This window comes from Centroberyx affinis, unplaced genomic scaffold, assembly GCF_046629955.1.
Source record: "Centroberyx affinis isolate AG114_WGS23_722 - 3 ecotype Tasmania unplaced genomic scaffold, CSIRO-AGI_Caff_v1 ptg001907l_1, whole genome shotgun sequence".
Taxonomy (NCBI): Eukaryota; Metazoa; Chordata; class Actinopteri; order Beryciformes; family Berycidae; genus Centroberyx; species Centroberyx affinis.
Genome location: NW_027280270.1, coordinates 1 through 23471, shown reverse-complemented (window position 1 = coordinate 23471; position 23471 = coordinate 1). Strand labels below are relative to the sequence as shown.

Here is a 23471-nt window from a genome sequence, read left to right as displayed (position 1 = left end):
AGTAATCATGCGTGGTGGGTTTCTTTACTCGGCGCTCAGTGCTGTAAGAAGATCCCCCTCTGGACATTGAAGTGGTGGTCTTTGACCCGCCGTCTTTCTTTCTCTGCCTCTATCTCTTTCTTCCTCCGGTCTTAACGTGCACTCACGGCTGTCACCTCTGGCGCCTGAAGCTCTGTCTCTGTCCTCTCCTAAAAAATGTCTGTCATCTCCTGTCTCTCAGCTCCATTTTCTGACTCAGGTCTTTCTCACGCCCAAACTACCTTCATGGAAACCAAGGATGCATCATGGACAAAAATCATCGGTTTGTTTCATCAGAGAAGTAATCGAAATGTGGCGAAATCTGGAAAACATTGTAGAAGGCTGTTTCAACTTGTTAGTTTAATGTAATGTGATAAGTCCTTTCAGAGGTCAGAGGTCAGGGTCAGGCACACAACAGCGCACATGGAGGTGGTAGGGAGTCAGTGTCTTGCTTAGAGGCCCTTCAGCAGGGCAGATTTCTTGGCAACAGGTCTTCTGGTTGAAAGACAGTGTCCTTACTCACTATGCCACCCTGCTGTCCCATTTGCTCATCTGCAACAAATTAGTTTCCCAAAAAAAACTCCATCTTAAGTCATTTAGTCTATCATTGAATCCTAAAAATCCAAATTTTCTTAAAACAAGTGAAAAAAAATCTGCCAATGGAGTTAGATCATTTCACTTGTTTACAATGCAAATTAACTTGTTTCAAGAGTTTTGTAGAACAAAGTTTCATTTTCTTGATAGTAGTGCAGTGATCTGCCTTATTCTGACTTTTTTCAAGATACTGACACTCATTTCTAGAAAATTACTGAAACAAGTGAAACTGCATTGAAAACAAGTGGAGTTATCTCACCCCATTGGTTCTCTCTTGTTTTAAGAAAAATAAGATTTGAAGGTTGAGTATGAGATTAAATGACTTGTTAAAATAGACGTTTTTTTTGCAGTGCTCTTCTTATCAGCTGTGGTTCGCACAGCTGAGAGTTTGAAAATAATCACCTACCAATGATCAGAAAAAGATAGGCAACGTCTGTTCAGTGTATCATCACTTGTTATGCCATTGGCTTCCTATTCTATCCCGGATATTAGTCATTTAGCCCACTTTCCACTGTTGGAAACACTCCCTTCTCCTGGTCCACACTGTGTTTCTAATACAGTGGTTCCGCTACTCGCTCACAGAACAGCGCTCATTAAGAAGGGAACAGAGGAGAAGGTTTAAATCTTCCTGCCGGAACAATTAAACTCATCTTGACTGTTGTGTTAACTGGAAGCAGTAGCCGGGTCATTAACACCCCGGGGAGCAGTTTTTCGTGTTACCGGCTGAACAGAGACACTGTTATTACTTGACGAAGGAGGTTTTGACTGGCACACGACTTTAAGTGCAGATGATGAGGCAGCAGAAAGAGAGGGATTGTGAGGAAGCCTGTGATTATTCAGATGCCTCTGCTGCCATAAAACAGCAGGGATTAGAATGAGAGAGGTGATTGCTCATGGATTTTATGGACTTTACTGTAATGCTTTGCTTTTTATCATGCACACCTGATTATAAGATTGGCAACGCATCAGAAGATGTATTTAAGTGTTATTATACATATTCTAAAGCATAATTTTCACACAAGACAATATACGCCACATTACAATTTATCGTCTTGTGAGAAAGTCATATCATTAAAAAACAGTGGACAACATGCAACACATACTAGTTAATAACAGTCTGAACAGTCTAGTAATGTCAGCTCAGAAAATGTAGTGATCATTTTTATCCTTATTTGACCAAATCCAATGGGCAGAGTTGAGCAGCCTACAAAACATAAATTATGTGAAGAAACTCCCACAAACTGTTTCCATATTTCTTGAAATGCTAAAGCTACGTGTCAAAGCATTGCAAGTTTTTTTAAAAGTTTTTTAGTAAAATTGATTGTAAGTAAAAGTGACAGCATGCAGCCATTTTTTTCAGGTTTTGCAGAAAAAAAACATGAAAAAGAAAACCATGTACAAGAATGTTTGTTAAGCCCATTCTGAGCGGCAAATGCTTTTTGAAGGCTAAGATCATGTCAGCTTGTCATTTTAGACGTGTCAGTCTTGAAAAGAAAAGAGATTACGGTCAAGCCACTCAGAACGAAAGTGAGGGGATTCCCCAAAAATAGCAGCAGGGGAAGTGCATGAGTGTGCATGCGTGTGTGTGTGTGTGTGTGCGTGTGTGTGTGCGTGTGTGTGTGTGTGTGTTTGTATGTGTGTGTGTATAAAATTCTGTCTGTGTTTGAACATGCTTGACAAAGAGGATGACTGTGTGGACCCGACTGAGTCACCTTGTGTGGATGAAGGAGTTAACATGCTCTTGCTTTCTTGGTGAGCTTTTGTGGCCTCAGGCAGCGGGGAATGCCATAGGGGCATATTGACTATAATCAGCTACCTACTTGCCTGCCTACATCTCTCTCTCTCTCTCTCTCTCTCTCTCTCCCTCTCTCTCTCACTCTCTAAAGTAAGTAGGTGGCGTGCAGTGCTTTGGGAGATTAGGAGAAAGGCTGTTTTCTGTCTGCTAGCTGCTTGTTAAATATTGCATCAAGCATTCCACATTAAAACCCCTCTTGTCAAGTTGTCAACTGCTGCATGATTGACGGGAGTCATGTTTAGGTTTGTGGTTGCACACTGTCGGCTACCGAGTAAAGTCCACGTCTGCTTCAACATGCAAGAGGAGAAGAGAAGAGAAGAGAGGAGAAGAGAAGAGAAGAGAAGAGAAGAGAAGAGAAGAGAAGAGAAGAGAAGAGAAGAGAATAGAAGAGAAGAGAAGAGAAGAGAAGAGAAGAGAAGAAGAGAGAAGAGAAGAGAAGAGGAGAGAAGAGAAGAGAAGAGAAGAGGAGAGGAGAGGAGAGGAGAGGAGAGGAGAGGAGAGAAGAGAAGAGAAGAGAAGAAAAGAGGAGAAGAAGAGAGGAGAGAAGAAAAGAGAAGAGAAGAGAAGAGAAGAGGAGAAGAGAAGAATGAATAAACCCTCCAGTCTACTGTAGAACAGAATAGAACAGAATATATCTCTACCATCCTTGTGAACTGCTGCAACAGAGACTTCTCTTCCCTTTATGGTTCAATGTAGAATAGAATTGAATAAACTAGAATAGGTCTTAAGAGAAGAGGAGAGAAGAGAAGAGAAGAGAAGAGAAGAGAAGAGAAGAGAAGAGAAGAGGAGAGGAGAGAAGAGAGGAGAAGAGAAGAGGAGGGAAGAGGAGAGGAAGAGAAGAGGAGAGAAGAGAAAAGAAAAGAGAAGAGAAGAGAAGAGAAGAGAAGAGAAGAGAAGAGAAGAGAAGAGAAGAGAAGAGAAGAGAAGAGAAGAGAAGAATGAATAAACCCTCCAGTCTACTGTAGAACAGAATAGAACAGAATATATCTCTACCATTCTTGTTAACTGCTGCAACAGAGACTTCTCTTCCCTATATGGTTCAATGTGGAATAGAATTGAATAAACTACAATAGGTCTTAAGAGAAGAGAAGAGAAGAGAAGAGAAGAGGAGAGGAGAGGAGAGGAGAGGAGAGAAGAGAAGAGAAGAGAAGAGAAGAGAAGAGAAGAGGAGGGGAGAGAAGAGGAGAAGAGGAGAGAAGAAGAGAAGAGAAGAGAAGAGAAGAATGAATAAACCCTCCAGTCTACTGTAGAACAGAATAGAACAGAATATATCTCTACCATCCTTGTGAACTGCTGCAACAGAGACTTCTCTTCCCTTTATGGTTCAATGTAGAATAGAATTGAATAAACTAGAATAGGTCTGAAGAGAAGAGAAGAGAAGAGAAGAGAAGAGAAGAGAAGAGGAGAGAAGAGAGGAGAAGAGAAGAGGAGGGAAGAGGAGAGGAAGAGAAGAGGAGAGAAGAGAAAAGAGAAGAGAAGAGAAGAGAAGAGAAGAGGAGAGAAGAGAAGAGAAGAAAGAATAAACCCTCCAGTCTACTGTAGAACAGAATAGAACAGAATATATCTCTACCATCCTTGTGAACTGCTGCAACAGAGATTTCTCTTCCCTTTATGGTTCAATGTAGAATAGAATTGAATAAACTAGAATAGGTCTGAAGAGAAGAGAAGAGAAGAGGAGAGAAGAGAGGAGAAGAGAAGAGAAGAGGAGGGAAGAGGAGAGGAAGAGAAGAGGAGAGAAGAGAAAAGAGAAGAGAAGAGAAGAGAAGAGAAGAGAAGAGAAGAGAAGAGAAGAGAAGAGAAGAGAAGAATGAATAAACCCTCCAGTCTACTGTAGAACAGGATAGAACAGAACATATCTCTACCATTCTTGTTAACTGCTGCAACAGAGACTTCTCTTCCCTTTATGGTTCAATGTAGAATAGAATTGAATAAACTACAATAGGTCTTAAGAGAAGAGAAGAGAAGAGAAGAGAAGAGAAGAGAAGAGAAGAGGAGAGGAGAGGAGAGGAGAGGAGAGAAGAGAAGAGAAGAGAAGAGGAGGGGAGAGAAGAGGAGAAGAGGAGAGAAGAAGAGAAGAGAAGAGAAGAGAAGAGAAGAGAAGAGAAGAGAAGAGAAGAGAAGAGAAGAGAAGAATGAATAAACCCTCCAGTCTATTGTAGAACAGAATAGAACAGAATATATCTCTACCATCCTTGTGAACTGCTGCAACAGAGACTTCTCTTCCCTTTATGGTTCAATGTAGAATAGAATTGAATAAACTAGAATAGGTCTGAAGAGAAGAGAAGAGAAGAGAAGAGGAGGGAAGAGGAGAAGAGAAGAGAAGAGAAGAGAAGAGAAGAGAAGAGAAGAATGAATAAACCCTCCATTCTAGTGTAGAACAGAACAGAATATATCTCTACCATCCTTGTTAACTGCTGCAACAGAGACTTCTCTTCCCTTTATGGTTCAATGTAGAATAGAATTGAATAAACTAGAATAGGTCAGAAGAGAAGAGAAGAGAAGAGAAGAGAAGAGAAGAGAAGAGAAGTCCTTCTTCTTCTCCCCTATCTTAATGTTCCCACATACTAAGTCCATCCAAGCCCATGCTAAGCTGGTCTGCTAATCCTCTAGTCCCCCTCCTGTCTCGTCAAGACACTGTGCATTAGAGATAATAACTCTGAAACCTCTGCCGGTCTCTCTCGCCCCTTCAAGACGAAATCCTTCGGAGTCTGGAACCTGGCTCGAAGACTCCTGACTGGGGCTCGGAAACAGACGAGCGTCACCGCGGCTGGAAATGAGATCTAACACCTCGGCCTTGTCAAATAATGAGTCCTCTTTCCATATACTCAGACATAAGTCAGTGTGTGTGTGTGTGTGTGTCTACATGTGTTGGGGGTGGGGGGGGTGTGACGCGGTGGGGTTGGGGTGCAGGCTAGAGCTTGCAGTGCACGGCGGCTTGTCAGAAGTTGCTCTTCCCAGCTATTAGCCTCTCTCCGTCAGGGCGCAGGTCCCAACACGCCCGGTGCAACACATCCTTCCTCTCCTTCGCCATGCATCATCCACAGCCACGCCGCTGCTTTGCCCGCACGCCTTCCTCTGCCGAGCATGCTGGGAAAACACACACTCGATAATGACGATTTTTCACACACACTTGATTGATGCTCGTGTGTGCATAAGGAGTGAAAACGCACGGAACCGAGCAAACACATGCCGTTGTGCATTTGCGATCATCAAATATGATTCCTTAAAGTTAAAAGCCCCACACTGGAAGATCATACTCACTATTTCATCACTGTCCACACCCGTACTGTATTGATTCGATTTTACCAAGTAACTTGTACTGAGGGAAAGCAGCCTCCAAGTCTGACTAATTTGACACCTGTACTACAGTGTATGTTGCAAATATCGACATCGGCCTGGAAATGTTTGGGATGAAACACCAAATGTCATCAATCAATCCAGGAAGCTAACACATTAAACATTTGGTCCATTCTGCTGACTGTGTATATGCCATCCTGTCTAAGGGAAGCCTGAACTTTTGCAATCCCCATGGACCGTGCCGCTGCTTTATGCATCCTTGAGTGCAAACGCGCGGATGCCTATGAGTGACGGTGAATAGGAGTCAATATGAAGCTGTATGTAGGTACCATACCCACAGCTATCCTCAAAACTACAGTTCCCTTTGTAAAAGAACTACAGGTTCCAGTTTCCCTTTTTACACTGAGAGACATGTAAATGTTTCCTGTTGTTGACCCCCCTGAGCACCCAAAATGATAAGGTGCTGCACTTGGTTTTCATAAAACCAAGTGCAGCCATTGTTTGTTTTGGTCTCTCTTTCTTTCCTGCCGGCTTCCCAGAGGGACAGAGGTCCCTTCTCCTGCTCTCTGCTCCAAACATGCAGACCAGCCCAAGGCCTGGACTGTCCTCTCTGCTCCAGGATGAAGTGAAGACGTGCAGTCTATCCTCTCTTCCCTGTAGAGAAACTGCACATGTGAAAGGAAATTTCCCCTGCTCTCTTTCTGTCTCTCAGTCTATACACGAATGCTGGGAAATTTTGGCTGTGGCTGATAAGTCTGTCAATTTTACTAGCCACTTCAGCACAAATATAACTTATATATATAAAACTTATATAATATAAAAAAGTTTGACAAAAAAGTTAGTTTCATGCCCTTTTTGTAAACCTGGAGCAGGATAAGGGAACCGAGAAATTCTCAAATCTCTTCCACAGTGTTGGAAACGAGTCAAAAATGTGACAGTTTCAGGATTACGACTTTAACTGCAGAGAACCAAGTTTAGATGGAGACTTTTGGTGCACAAGTCAGAGCCTAAAGGTCATTACATCTTCCCTCATCTCCCAAAGCCTCGCAAACAGCAATTACAACACTTCAAAGAACGTGTGGGAAATTCTCCAAGACAGAATTGAATTTTCTATGTGTTTTTGAGTGGAATATGATTAGCAGTGAGATGCAGACGCCCAGCATGAGTTGTGTGTGCGTGTAGCAAATGCACGCCCTTGTGTGTGTGTGTGTGTGTGTGTGTGTGTGTGTGTGTGTGTGTGTGTGTGTGCGCGCACGCACGCGCGTAAGTGAGAGAGTAAACATACTTGATATTTGGACAGTTAAGCGAATTTGCGGCGGGCAAGCTGTTGCTTGTGTATATGGATGACGATCTGGCAATTATCACTCTGTCTCCAGCAGCCTGTCAGGACCTGCCTCCACTGGTCCACCGCACTGGATGGGGAAAGGATGGATGGATGGATGGATGGATGGATGGATGGATGGATTGATGGAAATTTGACAAGCCAACATGATGGCTAGTAAGCTAGGTGGTACTCTTGTAAAGCCCTCATCTACGCAAGACAAAAAGATAAAAAATCAGACACACAATCACGCACTGTTAGGTGGAATCTAGATATTCCTAACCCATGGAGCAGGGTTTTCATACTTAAATATGCACATCAACTATTGATACATCCATGTATCCATGTATTTTATCACATCGAACTGCTTTCCCAATTTTTGCCTACTTAATACCCTGTAGTGTAGTATAGAAAAAAGTCCAGCATGTAGATTTTGTAAGAAAGAAATAGAAACATTTGACCATTTGCGCTAGTACTGCTCTGAGTCAGCTTCATTCTGCATACAGTTGCAAAAACGGTTTATGGAAACATTTTTTCAATAAACTCAGTGGTAATATTGCATTGAAACTTGAAGTATTCCATAATTCATAATTCTTTCTCTACTTGAGTAACAGCAGAAGTCTATAATTGTTCACATTTCATCATAAGTCTGAAAGAGTGTTGCCAGGTCTTATTTTACTCTTTGTTTTCAATGTCAGCTTGTAGAGACTAATAGCGTAGCAAAATTGGTTCTTGTAAAGATATTTAGCATTTGTACACTCACAGCACCCAGTTTATATTGTGTTGCCTACCAGCAACCAGTGAAATTCAAGTCTTGCAATCCCTAATTGACAGATGGACAGATGGATTTCTGAGGCTGCAATGCCAGAACTCATGGGGACTTTCACCTAAAATGTTGGTTTTATGGCTCAGCACTTACCTTATCCTTAATCTTAACCTCACTAGAAAGCTTGAGAGTTCATGCCTGACACCAATCTCAGACAGAGATGAAAAGGGGAATTTCTGTGATCATTTCTTTGCAAAGGTATAAGGATTTTTGGCTTAGTGAAAATTCAGTGGTAGCTGAATTGGAGGAGAGAAGGTCAATATCTCTTCCACCTTCTCATCTCTAACATCTTATATTTTGTGTGTATACATTCGAGATTTGCTCTGACCTTCTCTTCTTTCTGTGACCATGAACTCTTTTTTTGTTGTGTTTATCTCCTATCTTCAGGTAATCCTGTATTTTTCCAGTTCTTCCCTTGTCTTTTTTGTATCTCTCTCCTCTGCTCACCTTCTCCACTTTTTCCAGCTCATCCGGCAAAGCGAACAGTCTTTCCATCGTTGGTCTATTTTATTCTCTCTGTCTTTTTCTGCTTCCTCCCCATCCATCTCTATATCATCAGATGAGGCCCAGCTTATCCATCACTCAGCATCTCCAGTCTGTAAAGGCCGAGATACATTAGATAATGCTTATCTTAATGTTGCGCTTCACCATTGACAATGACATATGGAGCTGAACTCATGGAAGTGTGTGTGAATGTGTGTGTGCTTGTCTGTGTGTCAGCGTGTGTGTGGACGAGTCGAGACATCTCCCATGGCATACAGCTGCACCCAGGAAGACACAGAGAGAAATTTATGACTTGACCTGCATTCTGAGGTTCAAGCACATTACCGATCAATCACTGAGCCCATGTACTGTAACCCACACCTATCAAAAGAACATATTGTATGTGTTTATTTGAAAGTTATCTCCATCACCTTCTATGACTCCTTATTAAAGGAAACCAACTTTTTTTTGGCACAGCGGCTGATGAGTCTTAAAATTGAATTACCACTTAGCCACCTAGGTTTTTAAAATATAAGTGGAACTCAAATGATGGTTGACCACGTGCCAAAGTAGTTGGCAGGATAGACAAAATTACCAGTCACAGGCAAAGCATAAAACCAAAGAGAATAGAAGCTTTGCAGTTGCATTACAAATCTCCTAGCAACCACGAAGGTCCAGTGGAGAACTGGCTGTCCACCAATGTCAAAATAAATGACAACCGGACTACAATTCATGGTGGTGTGGGTGTAGGTCAATTAAAAAATGTTATAAGTAAAACTGAATGGTCCAATAGGGTAGATTTGTTTTCAAAGTTACATTACTCTGTGACACAGAAAACTATCTTGTCTTTAGCTCTTGTCCTCTGGTCCTAGTCTAGCCTGAGAAGAGTCCGCTCACTTAACCCTAAACAAATAGCTGTATTTTTCGGCTTTGTTAGCTAGCTAACGTGCCGGGAGGCTAATTTAGCAAAGCAACCAATGTTAATGTTAATATTCGACTAGCCACTACGAGCGCTAACTTTTGCTTCTGCTAGTTATGTTAGCTAGAGTGCAAATGAGATGGGTTTACGAGACAATGATGGTTAGCTGCTACTTTAGTACAAAATCAATCAGATGTATGGGGAAACTATCATTTCCCCATCAAAACCTGTACAGGACTTAGCCATGTCTTTTCAGTTCTTTTGAAATGGCCCAGCTGTACATTCAAAATCGCAATCACCTGTTCATATCAGCCATCAGCCCATGCGCTGAGGACCTCCAATATGGCCGCCAGAGGGTGTGTTACGTCACCTAGAGGTGGCCTAGCACTGGACAGCACTTTGCCCCTCTGTAGGTCAACACATGTCCTCTCATGCCACTTCCATAAACACACAGTACTTGCACACAATACTTGGTACATTCTGTGATGCTACCCGTTAAACCGTTAAATCCCCATATCCCTCGTTACTTGTTTGTGAAAGCTTGAGGAGAAAACATTCTTTCTGTTGTGATCATGTTGCAGCGTTTACTAATGGATTCATTTTCAAAAAGCGATGGTTGCACGTGCAACAGGAAAAGTTCCCAGGTCTGTGAATAAGCTGTCTGCCTGGCTGTGCGCCGCGTTTTAGAAAATTATTTATTCACGGTATGGACGGGCTGTCGAGACTTGTCAGGGAAAGCTAGGTGGGAAAAGGTGATGTTGTGCACAAGTATTTTCATTGCCCCCGAGGGAGTGCTCATGGCTGTGTGTGTGTGTGTGTCTGAGGGTTTGAGTGTGTGTGTGTGGGTGGTTGTAAGGGGGCTTAGTAACGGTGTCACAACAAGGAATTCAGGCTGTTGCTGGTGTAGGAGTGACTTTTCCCAGCCATCGTCTTACCTATCTATCTAGCTGTCCTTCCCCCCAGGGCCGGAGTGCCTGGTGGGAGGGTCTTCACTCCAACAGGAGGCTGACAGACAAATATCAGAGTATAGATGATAAGAATTGCATCTTACATTTAGATTTTAAGAATTTAGCTGATGCTCTTATTCAGAGCAATGCGCAATATCTGTAGCAGTAGAAAAGGCTTCAATTCTTAGATCACCAACTTAAGCTATACGCAAGGTGTGTAAGGGTTGATCCCACAGAATTGATAGTAATAAATAAATGATCATGTACGATAGAGAAGAGCAAGGTAAAGAAATAGGAGCCAGGGAAAAGTAGAAAAGGCTTTTTTAAGTGAACCACAGGAGTGCAAAGATAGGAGAAAGGAGGATGTGATTTAGGGGAGAGAGGAAGGTGGATGTCTATGCTGCCAAGATATTGTGTTAGATTATGAATTGTGATTTCTGTGCATCATAGATACAGTGGAAATGAATAATCAGAGAGCTGAGCAGAGCACTAATACTGTCCCGGTTAGGGGTTCAACTCCCATACTAAAAGTGCATGCACCTATTCCCTAATGCACCTTGGATAAAAGCATCCACCAAATGGCATGATGTTTTCATTTTCCAAATAAAAACTGTTAAAATGACTCTGGAATCCAGTTGTTCAATCCGCATGTTCAGTAGCATATAGCCAGTGTGGTAACTATTATAAAAATAAATTTACCTCAATCTCAGTATTGTGCATTGAATACTGTATTCTTGTGCCACAGGGTGCACTGCTGCATTTGTGTTCAGGCTCACTGTAGCAAGTCCACACAAAACAACTGTCTCCTCAGTTTTCCTGGAAGGTCCCAGTTTTATTTCCACAGGAAGATTTTTGAGATTTCGTGATTGTGTCAGGGCATGTTAAGACTTTTTTTTTTTTTTTTTTATCCCTTGTCCCGGTGTCTTTTGGATGCATCTGAACTGCCATTTACACACACGCATGCACACACACACACACATACACACATACTCACATACTCACACACAGAAGGCAGGAGGAGTACCAACTTAGTGGCAGATGTGCTTGTCAGAAAAGACAAAGGACTCTTTTTGTAATGCGTAACACCCTGCGGTGAATTAACCAAACGTTTGGACTGAAGAATCATCGTAGACTTTCTTTGCAGCACGCAGGTTACCTTTAGCATCACTCAGCACATACTCAGAAAACTTTACACTATCTGACTGACTGACTGTATAGAGAAATTCAAAAGGCGGAAGGCTCTTTTAATGGCAATCTATTCATTTTTATGTTTCTGGTACACACACAAAGACACAATTTTTTTCCCAATCTGTCCTTTTGAACTTCCATGTCTCTTCTGCCAGCTGTAGCGTCTCACATTACTGACATTACCACTGTAGCCACAAGCCCAGTCTGCTGGATAATAATCATTCACGACACAGCGATTACCTTTACAACATAGAATCAAATTTACTGTTTAATTTTACAGTCTTCACGTATTTTCCCTCATATTTCAAATGACTCAATTTGTCCTCCAGTCACAATGGTTTTATATGATGATTACAGTGCCCATGTTCCACTTTTTATCATCATATTATCACTCAGCTCTTCTTTTTTTTATGTCCGCCCCTCTAGTTGATGATTTGGTGGCTTTAATGAAATATTGCACTATGGTGCAACAATTTAATCTCCTAAAACACTTACTTTACTATGACTTCATGAGTATTAAACTTTTTGAGATTTACTCCCCTTGATATGTGTTCACTACCACCTTTCCCCCTTTTTTTCCCCACCTAGTTTTATCTGAAAATAAGAAGAAGTAGATGTTTAAAAGGCTGATATAAAACTCACTATGAATGCCTGGGATAGCCAATATTGGGCTTGAACAGAAATGCAGCAAATGCAGGTTAAAGAATATAAAAGCTGTATAAAAATGGGAATTTGCTGTCAGAGACAATGGTCAGTTGTTGTGTGGTGTTCTTCTTATTTCATCCAAGGTGTTAAATCACATAGCGGCATAAAAAATATATAAATAATTAAGACAGTGTGCCTTATTTTTTGATTGTCAGCGCTTTAACATCAAAATGGTTTTGAACAGGTTTCATGGGTCCATAGGGTGATGATGACATTTACTTGACACACAGATGCACGTACGCCATGGAAACTTTCAATTCAAGGAGGAAAAAAAAAAAAAAAAAACACCCGAAGTTGACGATGCAAGTTTTTAACACAACAGCTGTGATAAGAGTTTTGTTTGGCAAGACATCGACTGACAAATGATAAAACAGCAAAGCATCGGTTCACGCTCTCATGAAACTTTGCTATAACTTCCTGTGATGTCTAAGGCAGAAGGCTCTTTAATGGCCTCCCATTCATTTTTGCATTTCTCATACACAGACACACACACACACACACACACACACACACAAAATTGCCATCTGTCAGTTTGAAGCGCCTGGTTTTTCCTAGTTTCTCACTGGCTGTGTGTTCCTCTCCCACCCAGTACTCTCCCCTGCTGAAGAAGCTCTACTGTCAGATCGCCAAGACCTGTCCCATCCAGATCAAGCTGTCCTGCTCCCCCCCGCACGGCAGCATCATCAGGGCCATGCCGGTCTACAAGAAGGCGGAGCACGTCACCGAGGTCGTCAAGCGCTGCCCCAACCACGAGCTGGGCCGCGACTTCAACGATGGTGAGGCCGTGATTGTCCTGCATGTCCTACTGTGACATTTTCAGTTGAATAAATTTCCATTTTCCTGCACTCTATTGATTGATATAACACAACAGTGGTTCATGAATGGTTTTACATTTGCTGTTCTAAACACCCGGCTGTCAGGTAGCTCTTTCCTGGGAAAAATCCTCTGGCACATAGGAAGTGATGCAATAAATAGAAGAAGAACTGGGTAGTTAGCATGAGCAGTGATAGCCAGCATGCCTGAACAGACAAAGAAAAGAGCGCCACCTACAGAAACTCAAACTTCACCAACAGAAAATCCAAGGAAAAAGACGTCACAGTACTGGACACACTGTTTGATTGACAGGTGATCTCTGGGAAGTGCAGTGCAGAAACACCACAGCAAAGATGTCACCAAAATTAAGATTACCTCTTAAAAGGGGAATTCCACCAAAATTTGCTTAGTTTGTTATTCCATAAATTTTGCCAGATTTTTATATTATTTTGCTGAGTTTTTTATTCTGGGTTATGAGTTCAATGCATGTGGACCAGTGGACTTAGGAAAAGATAAATTACGTTATTCATTATTTATAAATCACAACTTTTGTCCTAAGCAAAAAAATTTACCCCCTGGTGTCTTGTACCTGTGCTGCTTTGACTAAAGCTAAACCAACTCCCTCCCATCTCCCACCCGCCCTCTGCTCAGGCCAAGCTGCCCCAGCCAGTCACCTGATCCGGGTGGAGGGGAATAACCTGTCCCAGTACGTGGATGACCCCGTCACGGGCCGGCAGAGCGTCCTGGTGCCGTACGAGGCTCCGCAGGTCAGTGGATCATCAGCTGCATCGTACAGATACAGACCGGGTCGAATCAGCTGCCTTACTGTGTGGATGCTCCCACGGCACACACACACACTCACACACACACACACACACATACAGGCACACATGTTAAAAAGCACAAGTTTGAATTTCAAGATCAGAATCTAAATTTGCTTTAGTGTAGCACAATAACATGATACAATGCAACTTTACTGCACTTAATGTCATGGTATTTGATTTTACAGTGATGATCTACACTGAATGTAGGCTACAAAATATTAGGGACATTTACTAAAAGAGTAATGAGGTGAATCTTGGTAAAAGCCATTATCCCATTCCATTCTATACCAATCACAAAGGAGGAGATGTAAATAAAGAGAAGTAGATGAGTCAGAGGATTTTTAAGCTTTGAGACAACTGAGATGTGGATTGTGCAAGAGGGGCTGCAACTCAGAATCAAGAAGATATCCCTGTATTTCAAGATAAACCAAGTATCTTTCAAGTTCACTTCAGTAAAACATATTTCATATACAAAACATACAGTATATTTCATTTCATTTTTAGTGAGGGACTTCATAGGAGGCACATCTATATATAAAGATGTTGCGAACCCTGTCAGGCAAGTCCGAACAAGTACGAGAGTGAGAACTCATCATGTCTGCGATTTCATCCTAACAAATTAATAATAATAATAATAATAATAATAATAATAATAACTTCATTTGTATAACACTTTTCTAAAAGCAAAGTTTCCAAAGTGCTTTACATACAATAAAAACCCCAAAAAACAATGATACAGAATTTACCACAATCAAATAAATAAAACAGTTCAATAATAAACATAAATAAATAAAAAAGACCAAAAAAAGGAATAAAAGGTAATACAGGGGATAAATGGATACAACTAGAAAACGAACAGACATGCAACTAAACACAGATGTAAACAGATAAAAGTGAACGTGAAGAAGAAACACAATTACAGAATAAACGATAAAAAGGAGATACACTGCCATTCAAAAGTTCAAAAGCTTAAAAGCTTTAAAAGTTTGGAGCCCCTGAGAAAACTCCATACCCCCAAAAGAGACCAGTGACTCCACCCGCCAAGGCAGCACCAACCAATCAAAAAAGGCACAGCCAAGACACCGACAATGCCACAAACCACTGCCTCCACTCCCCAAACCCCCCGCCCATCAAGAATACCCCACGCACAGCAAATTAATGAGAAATGCAGGGGGAAATCATTACTTTTCCTCTCACTGCAGACTGCATTGCAACATTGCCCTCTGGTGGTGGATCGCTCACTTGTTTCAGAAGGATATCAACCCTAACAACTGAAATATAAGAATGAAAACCAGGTAGACATAACATAGGGATAAATCTAAAATAATATGTAAAAAAAAAAAAAATATTAAAAGGAATATTCAGGAATTTTATCTACCAATTGAAGCCCCCTCTAAAGACATTCAGAGTTTTCATTCCTGTTTTTGATTTTGAGAAATGTATTTATTTGTAATTCTAGAAGTCAGTGGGGTTTGAAATTACTTAAAAATTGCATGTAAAAAGTAATTCCATATGGCGACGGGGTTGTCCAGCAGTTAGAGTGACTGTCCCATCATAGAATGTCATAGAATCACCATCAAATGTAAATGTAAAGTATTGCAGCATGTAAGAATATAGTTTTGCTTGTGTGCAGATGATATGTGGTTTTGCTATAAATGGTTTCCGACTCTGTTTACTTCTAAAAGTCCTGAACCTTCCTCTTAAGTGTCAGACGCGGTAAACATGAGTAAAGCAACAAAACGTACAGCAAATCCCTCGGCATCCGCTTATTTTACCTGTAAATGAATTCAAACTGATGGGATTGATTGTTGTGTGTTCCAGGTCGGGACTGAGTTCACCACCATCCTATATAACTTCATGTGCAACAGCAGCTGTGTGGGTGGCATGAACAGGAGACCCATCCTCATCATCATCACCTTGGAGACCAGAGAGTAAGTCCACAACCAGCTTTAAATGTTTTGGTGAATATAACGTTTGTTGTTGGAGCCAAGTTCTTCATGAGCATTTTTCTCAACTCTCTCTGCAGCGGACAGGTGTTGGGCAGAAGGTCATTTGAAGGCCGGATATGTGCGTGTCCGGGCCGAGACCGCAAGGCGGACGAAGACCACTTCAGAGAGCAGCAGGCCCTGAACGACAGCGTGGCCAAAAACGGAAATGCCAAGCGCAGTGAGTCTCTTCATTCTGAGCATTTCTAACATCTGGAACCGTGATCATGCACTGTATATTTGACAATGTCTGTGTTTAGAGTTCATATGCGGGTCTGGAAAGTTACAATTACAACTTACTAATTAATATAAAGTGATCATTTCCAGGCAAAGTTTTGGAATTGCAGAAAAAATTTGCAAAAGTATGTAAAAACTGTCCTTTTGCATATGACTTAGGGCTGGGCAATATGGTTGAAATCAATATCACGATAATCATAAGGATTTTTCTCAATATCAACATATATCACGATATGGTTCATGTATGCAAAATCACATTAAATAATCAAATTAATGTTCATCTCATTGAACCGAATGGTGATGTTAGGTGTGATGTCGAACAAAACAGAAATATTCAAATAATATTCCTACCATACCTCATTTTATCAGAGTTTTTAAGTAAAATTTGCTTGTCATCATCAATTTAGACAGCAGAAATGTGTGTCACGATATTAAAATATCTTCATATCATCACAATATGATTCCACTGAAAGACGAGAAGCGATAATATTGAATTATTGCCCAGCCCTAATATGACTACACATTTTATACAGTTGTAGACCCACTGACATTTCACATATTGTGATTATGATAAATTCACCTGCAACAATAGAGTGATATGGCTTAGATGTCATACTGCTCAACTGCTATTAGCATACTTCAGATTGAAACCTGGCCAAAATCTTCTAATCCAGTCAAGGTATTTTGGTCTGGAAAAAGAATGGAATTATGAAATGGGAAATGTGTAGGAAACCTGCTTGATGATTATGATCCTGTTTCTCTCATCTGCAGACTTCAAACAGACCCCGCCAAATATCCCCAGTCCAAATATTAACATGAAGAAGAGGCGGCATGGAGAGGAGGAGATTTACTATATTCCTGTAAGAGCCTTTTACATATTGATTTTACATGACAGTAAGCTTAACAGTGAAATGAAGACATATAAATATGTGCCTAGGGAATCATGCACTTCATTAGATTTAATGTAGAAGAGTTTCAGCCCCTTAAAACAATTAAATCCATCCTGTCAGGCAGTGTTGAAACATTTTATGTTGACCTCTCTTTTACGTCATTTAGACTTGTCCACGCTGCATTAAAACTGTTCCCAATATGTCTCTGGAAAAAATAATGTGGCAGTGTTTGTTTTAGCAAATGCTGTCAAATCATGCTGCTACATTTTAGAAAGTCTCTAACTCGGTAAGTAACTCAGGAAGCAGAGTGTAACGTAATGCAGCACTGATATGAAAACATTCAACTCACGCCCAATGAAATAACGATAAAACAGAAATTTTGACAAAACCAAATTAAGCTTTCATGTTTACTGTGATGGATTATCTAGCTCGGGCAATTTTCAAATCTGTGGAAGTTGTTTTTCATAAAGTACAAGAATGAATGGCAGCAAATGAAGGGAGGAAAACGAGCCCTGATATCTCCAACTATGCTGACACCAACAGGAGGAATGGAAAGGAGAGGCCTAGAGGATTGGCACAAACTTAAACAAAACACCAGTATTATCCTTTAAAGGACGGTCTCGCTACTCACTATGCCACCCTGCTGCCCTAAATGGAATATGTTATATGTTATATGTTATATGTTATATGTTATATGTTATATGTTATATGTTATGTTTGTGTGTAGGTTCGTGGAAGGGAGAACTTTGAGCTGCTGATGAAGATCAAAGACAGCCTGGAGCTGGTGGAGCTGGTGCCCCAGCCACTGGTGGACTCCTACAGACAACAGACACAGCAGCAGCTGCTGCAGAGACCGTGAGTCACACACACACACACACACACACACACACACACAACACATCTAATACATAGTTTCTCTTTTTCTCTCTGTCTCTCCTTCTCTCTCTCTCTCTCTCTCTCACTCTCTCTCACACACACACACACACACACATAAGCTCTCTTTCCTAATAATTTCCTGATGAACTCTGTGAGTGAAATAATAGGGAGAAATGAAACTTGTACAACAAACATGCCAACCTTGAAGCCGAATAGCAGGACCATGATAACTCAAAGCTGAACTTAGACTATTGTTTGATTATACTTTTTTTATACTTTTTCAGCCAGTTTTGAAATAAATGAGACAGGAACATATTCAGGTGCAAATAGAAGAGGAAAATAGTGGTGATGTTGATGGAGAGGCAGGTGATTTGGGGGGGGGGGGGGGGGGAGTAGAGAAGAGGGGTGTGTGAAATGTCTCTCTCACACACACACCAACACACATACATTCCCTCAACATCCTCTAACTTCTGCCACTCCCTCCTCTTGTCTCTAGGAGCCACATAGCGTCTCCCTCCTCCTACACTCCACTGTCCAACATGAACAAGCTTCATGTCCATGGCGGCCTCAGCAAACTGCCCTCAGTCAACCAGCTGGTGGGGCAGCAGCCCCAGCAAAACCACACTGCCCCCAACTCCTTAGCCCACATGGGTGAGTGTCTGTGCCTGTGTGTGTGTGAGTCAAATCAAATCAGATTTATAAAGTTCTCTATAGAACCTTTTCACAAATATGGCTGACGTACTTCTGCTTCGTCTTTGTTAATATTGCCAGCAAATGTTAAGAAGCTTTCTGTCTCCTCCGACTCTGTCTGTGATCACTTATTTTGGGTTTCAACATAATGTATAACACAATACAGGGGCTGTCACTGACATCTTTCTGTGTCTGTTGTCAGACGACTGCAAGACTATAAAAAGTGATTTGATCGAGAGTCACAAAATGCTAACAGCACAGAAATTACCGTTGGCATTGGGTTAGCTAGTTAGTGATCACAGACAGAGTCTGGAGACAGAAAGTTGGCTTTTTAACATTGCTGGCAAGAGAGCCTATATATGCCGTTATACTGAGAATGCTTCTTGTGTTGTTTGGCTGCTGATTGCCTTATTGATCCCCCCCTCCCCTCTCCTTTCTCTCAGGTCCCAACATGCTCAACAGCCACCACATGCAGGCCAATGGTGATATGAATGGTGGCCACAGCAGTCAGCCTATAGTGTCTACTTCCCACTGCAGCCCGCCCCCTCCGTATAACCCTGACCCCAGCCTCGTCAGGTACCTCACCCTCCAATGACACTCCTTCTTTCTCCCCCTGTCAAAGACAATCAAAGATGCGGTCGTTGTGTTAAAAATGAATGGGTGCCGTGTTGGTGCCAGGTACTTTGTTCGGCCATGTTTGGTCAAATCGTTTTAGAAAAGTTCCCTTTTGAGGCAAAATTTGAATAAATGGAACTGTGTTATACAGTCAGAGTTTGATTTCAATATGGCTGCTGTGTAGAGGCTTTGCAGTTGCGTCATAAATCTCCTAGCAACCACGGCTGGCGCCATTATAGAAGTCCACTGGAGAATTGGCTGCCCTCAAATAATGTCTATAAATAACAACCAGGCAATAAGGCTAGACACCTGGAAAAGATTGTTGGGTCTAGGTCAGTTTGCATTCTGTACATTCTAAGTAAAAGTGAATAATCTGATAAGGCAGATTTGTTTCCAGATTTAGGCAGTGAAACAGAAGCTGCCAGCAGACTAATTTAGCTAAGCAAGTGATGTTAATGTTAACATGCGACTACTGCTTCTACTAGTGTGAACAACAGGACAGTGAAAGTTAGCTGACTAGATACTATGGTTAGCTAGCTAACAAGCTGACATTATCTAAACACAAAATCAGCCAGATATATCAGTGGTGAAATGATCAGTTCCCAGTCAAAAGCAGCACAGAAATAAACCCTGCCTATTCACTCTGCTGATACGGCCAAGTCGCACATTTACAAACACTTCATTCACAGCTATTGCTGCCCAGGAGATGTGGACCTCCACTATGGCCGCCACAGGGTGTGTTATGTCACCTCTGTAGCTATAAACTGTCACAATTACAAAAAATCATCCACACAGTCATTTTGTATACAGCCATAAAATCCTTTGCCATGCACTGCTGATAATTTTGCTTCAAAGAAATTTCCATTGTTTGTTTTCTAAGTTCTATTTAATTTAAAACTTTTTCATATTTTTTTTTTCTAAGATAATGTGTCAATGCAGTGGCATTAATACTGGGACTTTGCTTTTGCAATTTGAATAGTTTTGATACTGTAGGTTTTGTTCAGCTGTTTGGTTTTTAGATTTGTTCTGTTCATTGCACAGTTAAATTGTACAGCTAGCTTCTCTTTTGTTTATAATGTATGTTGCCAAAACTTTAACATTTCATGTATTTATAATAAAGGTTTTTCATCAAAGCAAGAGTGGCCTTATGAATCATTGATATAAATGCATGCTTATGATTGATGTGAATGATTTATGTATCAAGATGTTCATTTTCTGTACACTTGAGGCTAGACCTGTGCCCTAATTCTTTATAATATATTAAAATAACTAATAATAGCTTTAGTAGAACTAATCTGATGGTGATGGTGGGTTAATGAGAACTGTTAACATGCAACATAAATGACTTAGCATTTCTATTCAGTCCTGCCTCAAAGTAAATGCTGACTCTGATTTTCTGGTTAGGACATCCTCTAATCTGATCAGGCACACACTGTACTTTAAATCAATCAGCGTTAATGACACTGATTTTTGCGTCTTAATCCTCCACCTTTCAGCTGTGTAGCTGTGGTCTAAGCAGCCCTGCTTTTCTCCCCATACAGTTTTCTAACCAGTGTGGGCTGTCAGAACTGCATTGACTACTTCACCTCCCAAGGCCTCCAGACCATCTACCATCTGCAGACTCTCTCCATGGAGGTAACCGCTCCATCCTCGCACTCACCATCTCACAACGTATCTGGAAATGTAATATGACACTGACCATATACTATTGATCTGTGAGTTGTTGCAAATGTGCCATTGGTTATGATGGTTGTGTTTGAATCTTTGGATAGAGTTTCAGTGGCGAGACATTGATTTTCTCTTTTTTCTTTGTTGTTTGTCTCACTAATTACTCTAAAATCGTGTCTTCCTCTTTCTCCATTACTGTCTTTCCCTTTCCTCCCTCCTTCTTTCCCTCCTCCAACGCCTCACCTTGTACCTTCCCCAGGATCTAGGTGCGCTGAAGATCCCAGAGCAGTTCCGCCTGGCCATCTGGCGAGGTCTGCAGGACATGAAGCAAGGCGCTCCTCTCCCTCCGCATTCCTCTACTCATCACCACGACTACCATGGCCAGCCGCTGCTTCGCTCCAGCAGCAACATGGCCGCCTCGGCTATGGCGGCCATCGGGGCCGCCGGCGGGGAACTCCAACGTCAGCGCGTCATGGAGGCCGTGCACTTCCGCGTGCGCCACACCATCACCATCCCCAACAGACCAGGCGTGGTCGGGACGTCGGGGATGGGAGCCGCCACTGACGAGTGGGCCGACTTCGGCTTCGACATGCCCGACTGCAAGGTGTCCCGCAGCAAGCACTCCATCAAGGAGGAGTTCATGGAAAGTGACATCCACTAAGAGGGAGGGAGAGAAGGAGAGTCATAGAAAATAGATCTTGGGACTGTTTGCCAATATTATTGTCACCATAAGCCTACTTATAAAGTAATACAATGCAGATAGGATCTTTAAATGTGTTTTTTAGGTGTTGCTGTCATATTTCAGTCAGTGATTTTGTAGAGAGCCATGGTCTTTCAAGTTCCCTGTTTTAATATGGGACATTTTCATTGTGTTAAGGCACTTCCTATGTAGTCTTTATGTTGTGCTTGAACACTTGTTCTATCCAAGAGATTGAGCACGAGATGACAAAAGGACACTGTCTCAACTCTACAAATACCACTGGAAAATCTATACAGTGTGATCTGAACTATGCTTTTCAGACAACAGGACTCTCATAAGTGCATTGTGAGGATGGAGAACAACAGAAATTGTTCTGGAAAATGTTGTTTTTTTTAAGTTGCACTGTGCAATAATACAAACATGACAGACTTTTCCTTGTCTTTTACACCTTCTATTGACATAGGCCGATATGGTGAGCACAAAGATTGTAGGGATAGACATATCACCATTTGGCAAACTGATAGTTGCCATTTTCTGTTTTGAATACACAGTGAATGGAGGGGACACAAAATTAGTTCTCAGTTGACTTATTTATTGTTTTCCTTCAGTTGTACAAATGTATATATCTTGTAAATGTTTTGTATTAGATATGTGGTTGAAAAAATGTATTTTGACTCCAAATGGTGTAGCCCCTGTTTGAACCACATGTATAGACTTCAAACTCACAGCAGCAAGAAGACATAGTTATGTATATGCTGTAATAGCTTTGATAACTTAATGACTCTAAACACTCTAGTTCAGTATACCCCTATCTTATCAATGTAAAACAAATCTTGTTAAGTGGACTACTGTATTAATAGTGTGTATTCATGAGAACTAAGAAAAATCAAAGTCATCACAAAATATAAAAAATCAGACATTGCCTCCATAACAGATTTTTTTCATAGTTGTAGGAAATAGGCTACTATGTTGTTTCTTGTGCAAACACATCAGCATTGGAAACCATTGTGAAACAAAATAACAAAAACAGTATTATATCTTTACAGTGGGGATTTAATCAGAATTGTAAATCATAAATTCAGTGATAAATTCATCCCTGTGTACCAAGACACTTGGCAAGACAGTTAGTAGCCTTCTCTGTGTATTTTGAAAGGCCTTGCAGGGCAAGGTCCTCACATATTGATTATAGCTAGCTGTGTACCTATGTATCTTCATGGCACTTGTTTGTGGTTATTGATTAACATGTTCGATAGCAACATTCCAGTTTTTCTAGCTTTCCATCCAACATGTTTAATCATGGTGCGATAGTAGTAATGCTGTAAAGTTGATCTGTATGACTAGTTCTTGACTTTGTGACTGTAACTCGGACCTGTCTTGCAGTCATTTCTTTACAAAAGCACTCTTTGTCAGTGCAGGAGCAAAACTATGTTTTGTTTTTTCATCAAAAAAAGTTTTGATAATGACCATTATTGATCTGGCGTCCATAAATGAAATTGTTTGGTGTGTTTATTTATCTTTCGTTTGAACGCACGCAGGCATGCACACACACATACGCACACACACATACACACACACACACACACACACACACATACACACACACACACACACACACACACACACACACAGACAGCCAACTGGTCACAGAATGAGCACTTTAATGCTTTAAAAGGAACATGATTTTAGGTTATTTGTGCTTATGATCAGTATTATGCTTTATCACTATGTAAATGATAGATTTCCTTTCGTTTTGATATTTCTGGTGAGATTTTTTGTGTTTGTTTTTTAAACATTGCTAAGAGATGTACCAGTGTAACTATTGATGTTTGTCAATGTTAGTTTCTGAGGTTAAGTACAGTGTTTTTTTTCTTATAAATCATGGATATTAAAATGTTTGCATTTCTTTGATTTCCCTCTTATCAAAGTCGAAAGATAGAACCTTTAATTGCTGGTCTAGTTAGACCCTTTACTGGAATGGACTATAAGTGAATTGTCTACAATATCAATCTAGCCAAATTTGATATAGTTATGATTTAACCGTTAATGATTGTATTGTATTAATCGAGTAGGTCGGCAAGTG

General features: G+C 41.0%; 1 protein-coding gene across 2 annotated transcripts in view; it reads left to right on the top strand.

Moving 5' to 3' along the window:
- The window catches only part of tp73 (tumor protein p73), a 32840-nt gene extending 9546 nt beyond the window's left edge, over positions 1 to 23294 (top strand). For both annotated transcript variants that reach the window (XM_071530259.1, XM_071530260.1), the window contains 10 exons: positions 12683 to 12869; positions 13558 to 13673; positions 15552 to 15661; positions 15757 to 15896; positions 16724 to 16812; positions 17570 to 17697; positions 18215 to 18369; positions 18852 to 18984; positions 20565 to 20658; positions 20951 to 23294. In XM_071530259.1, coding sequence (XP_071386360.1) covers positions 12683 to 12869; positions 13558 to 13673; positions 15552 to 15661; positions 15757 to 15896; positions 16724 to 16812; positions 17570 to 17697; positions 18215 to 18369; positions 18852 to 18984; positions 20565 to 20658; positions 20951 to 21352 — 1554 coding nt within the window. In that variant the 3' untranslated portion in view covers positions 21353 to 23294. The remainder of the gene's footprint in view (positions 1 to 12682; positions 12870 to 13557; positions 13674 to 15551; positions 15662 to 15756; positions 15897 to 16723; positions 16813 to 17569; positions 17698 to 18214; positions 18370 to 18851; positions 18985 to 20564; positions 20659 to 20950) is intronic.
- The last annotated feature ends 177 nt before the right edge of the window (positions 23295 to 23471 follow it).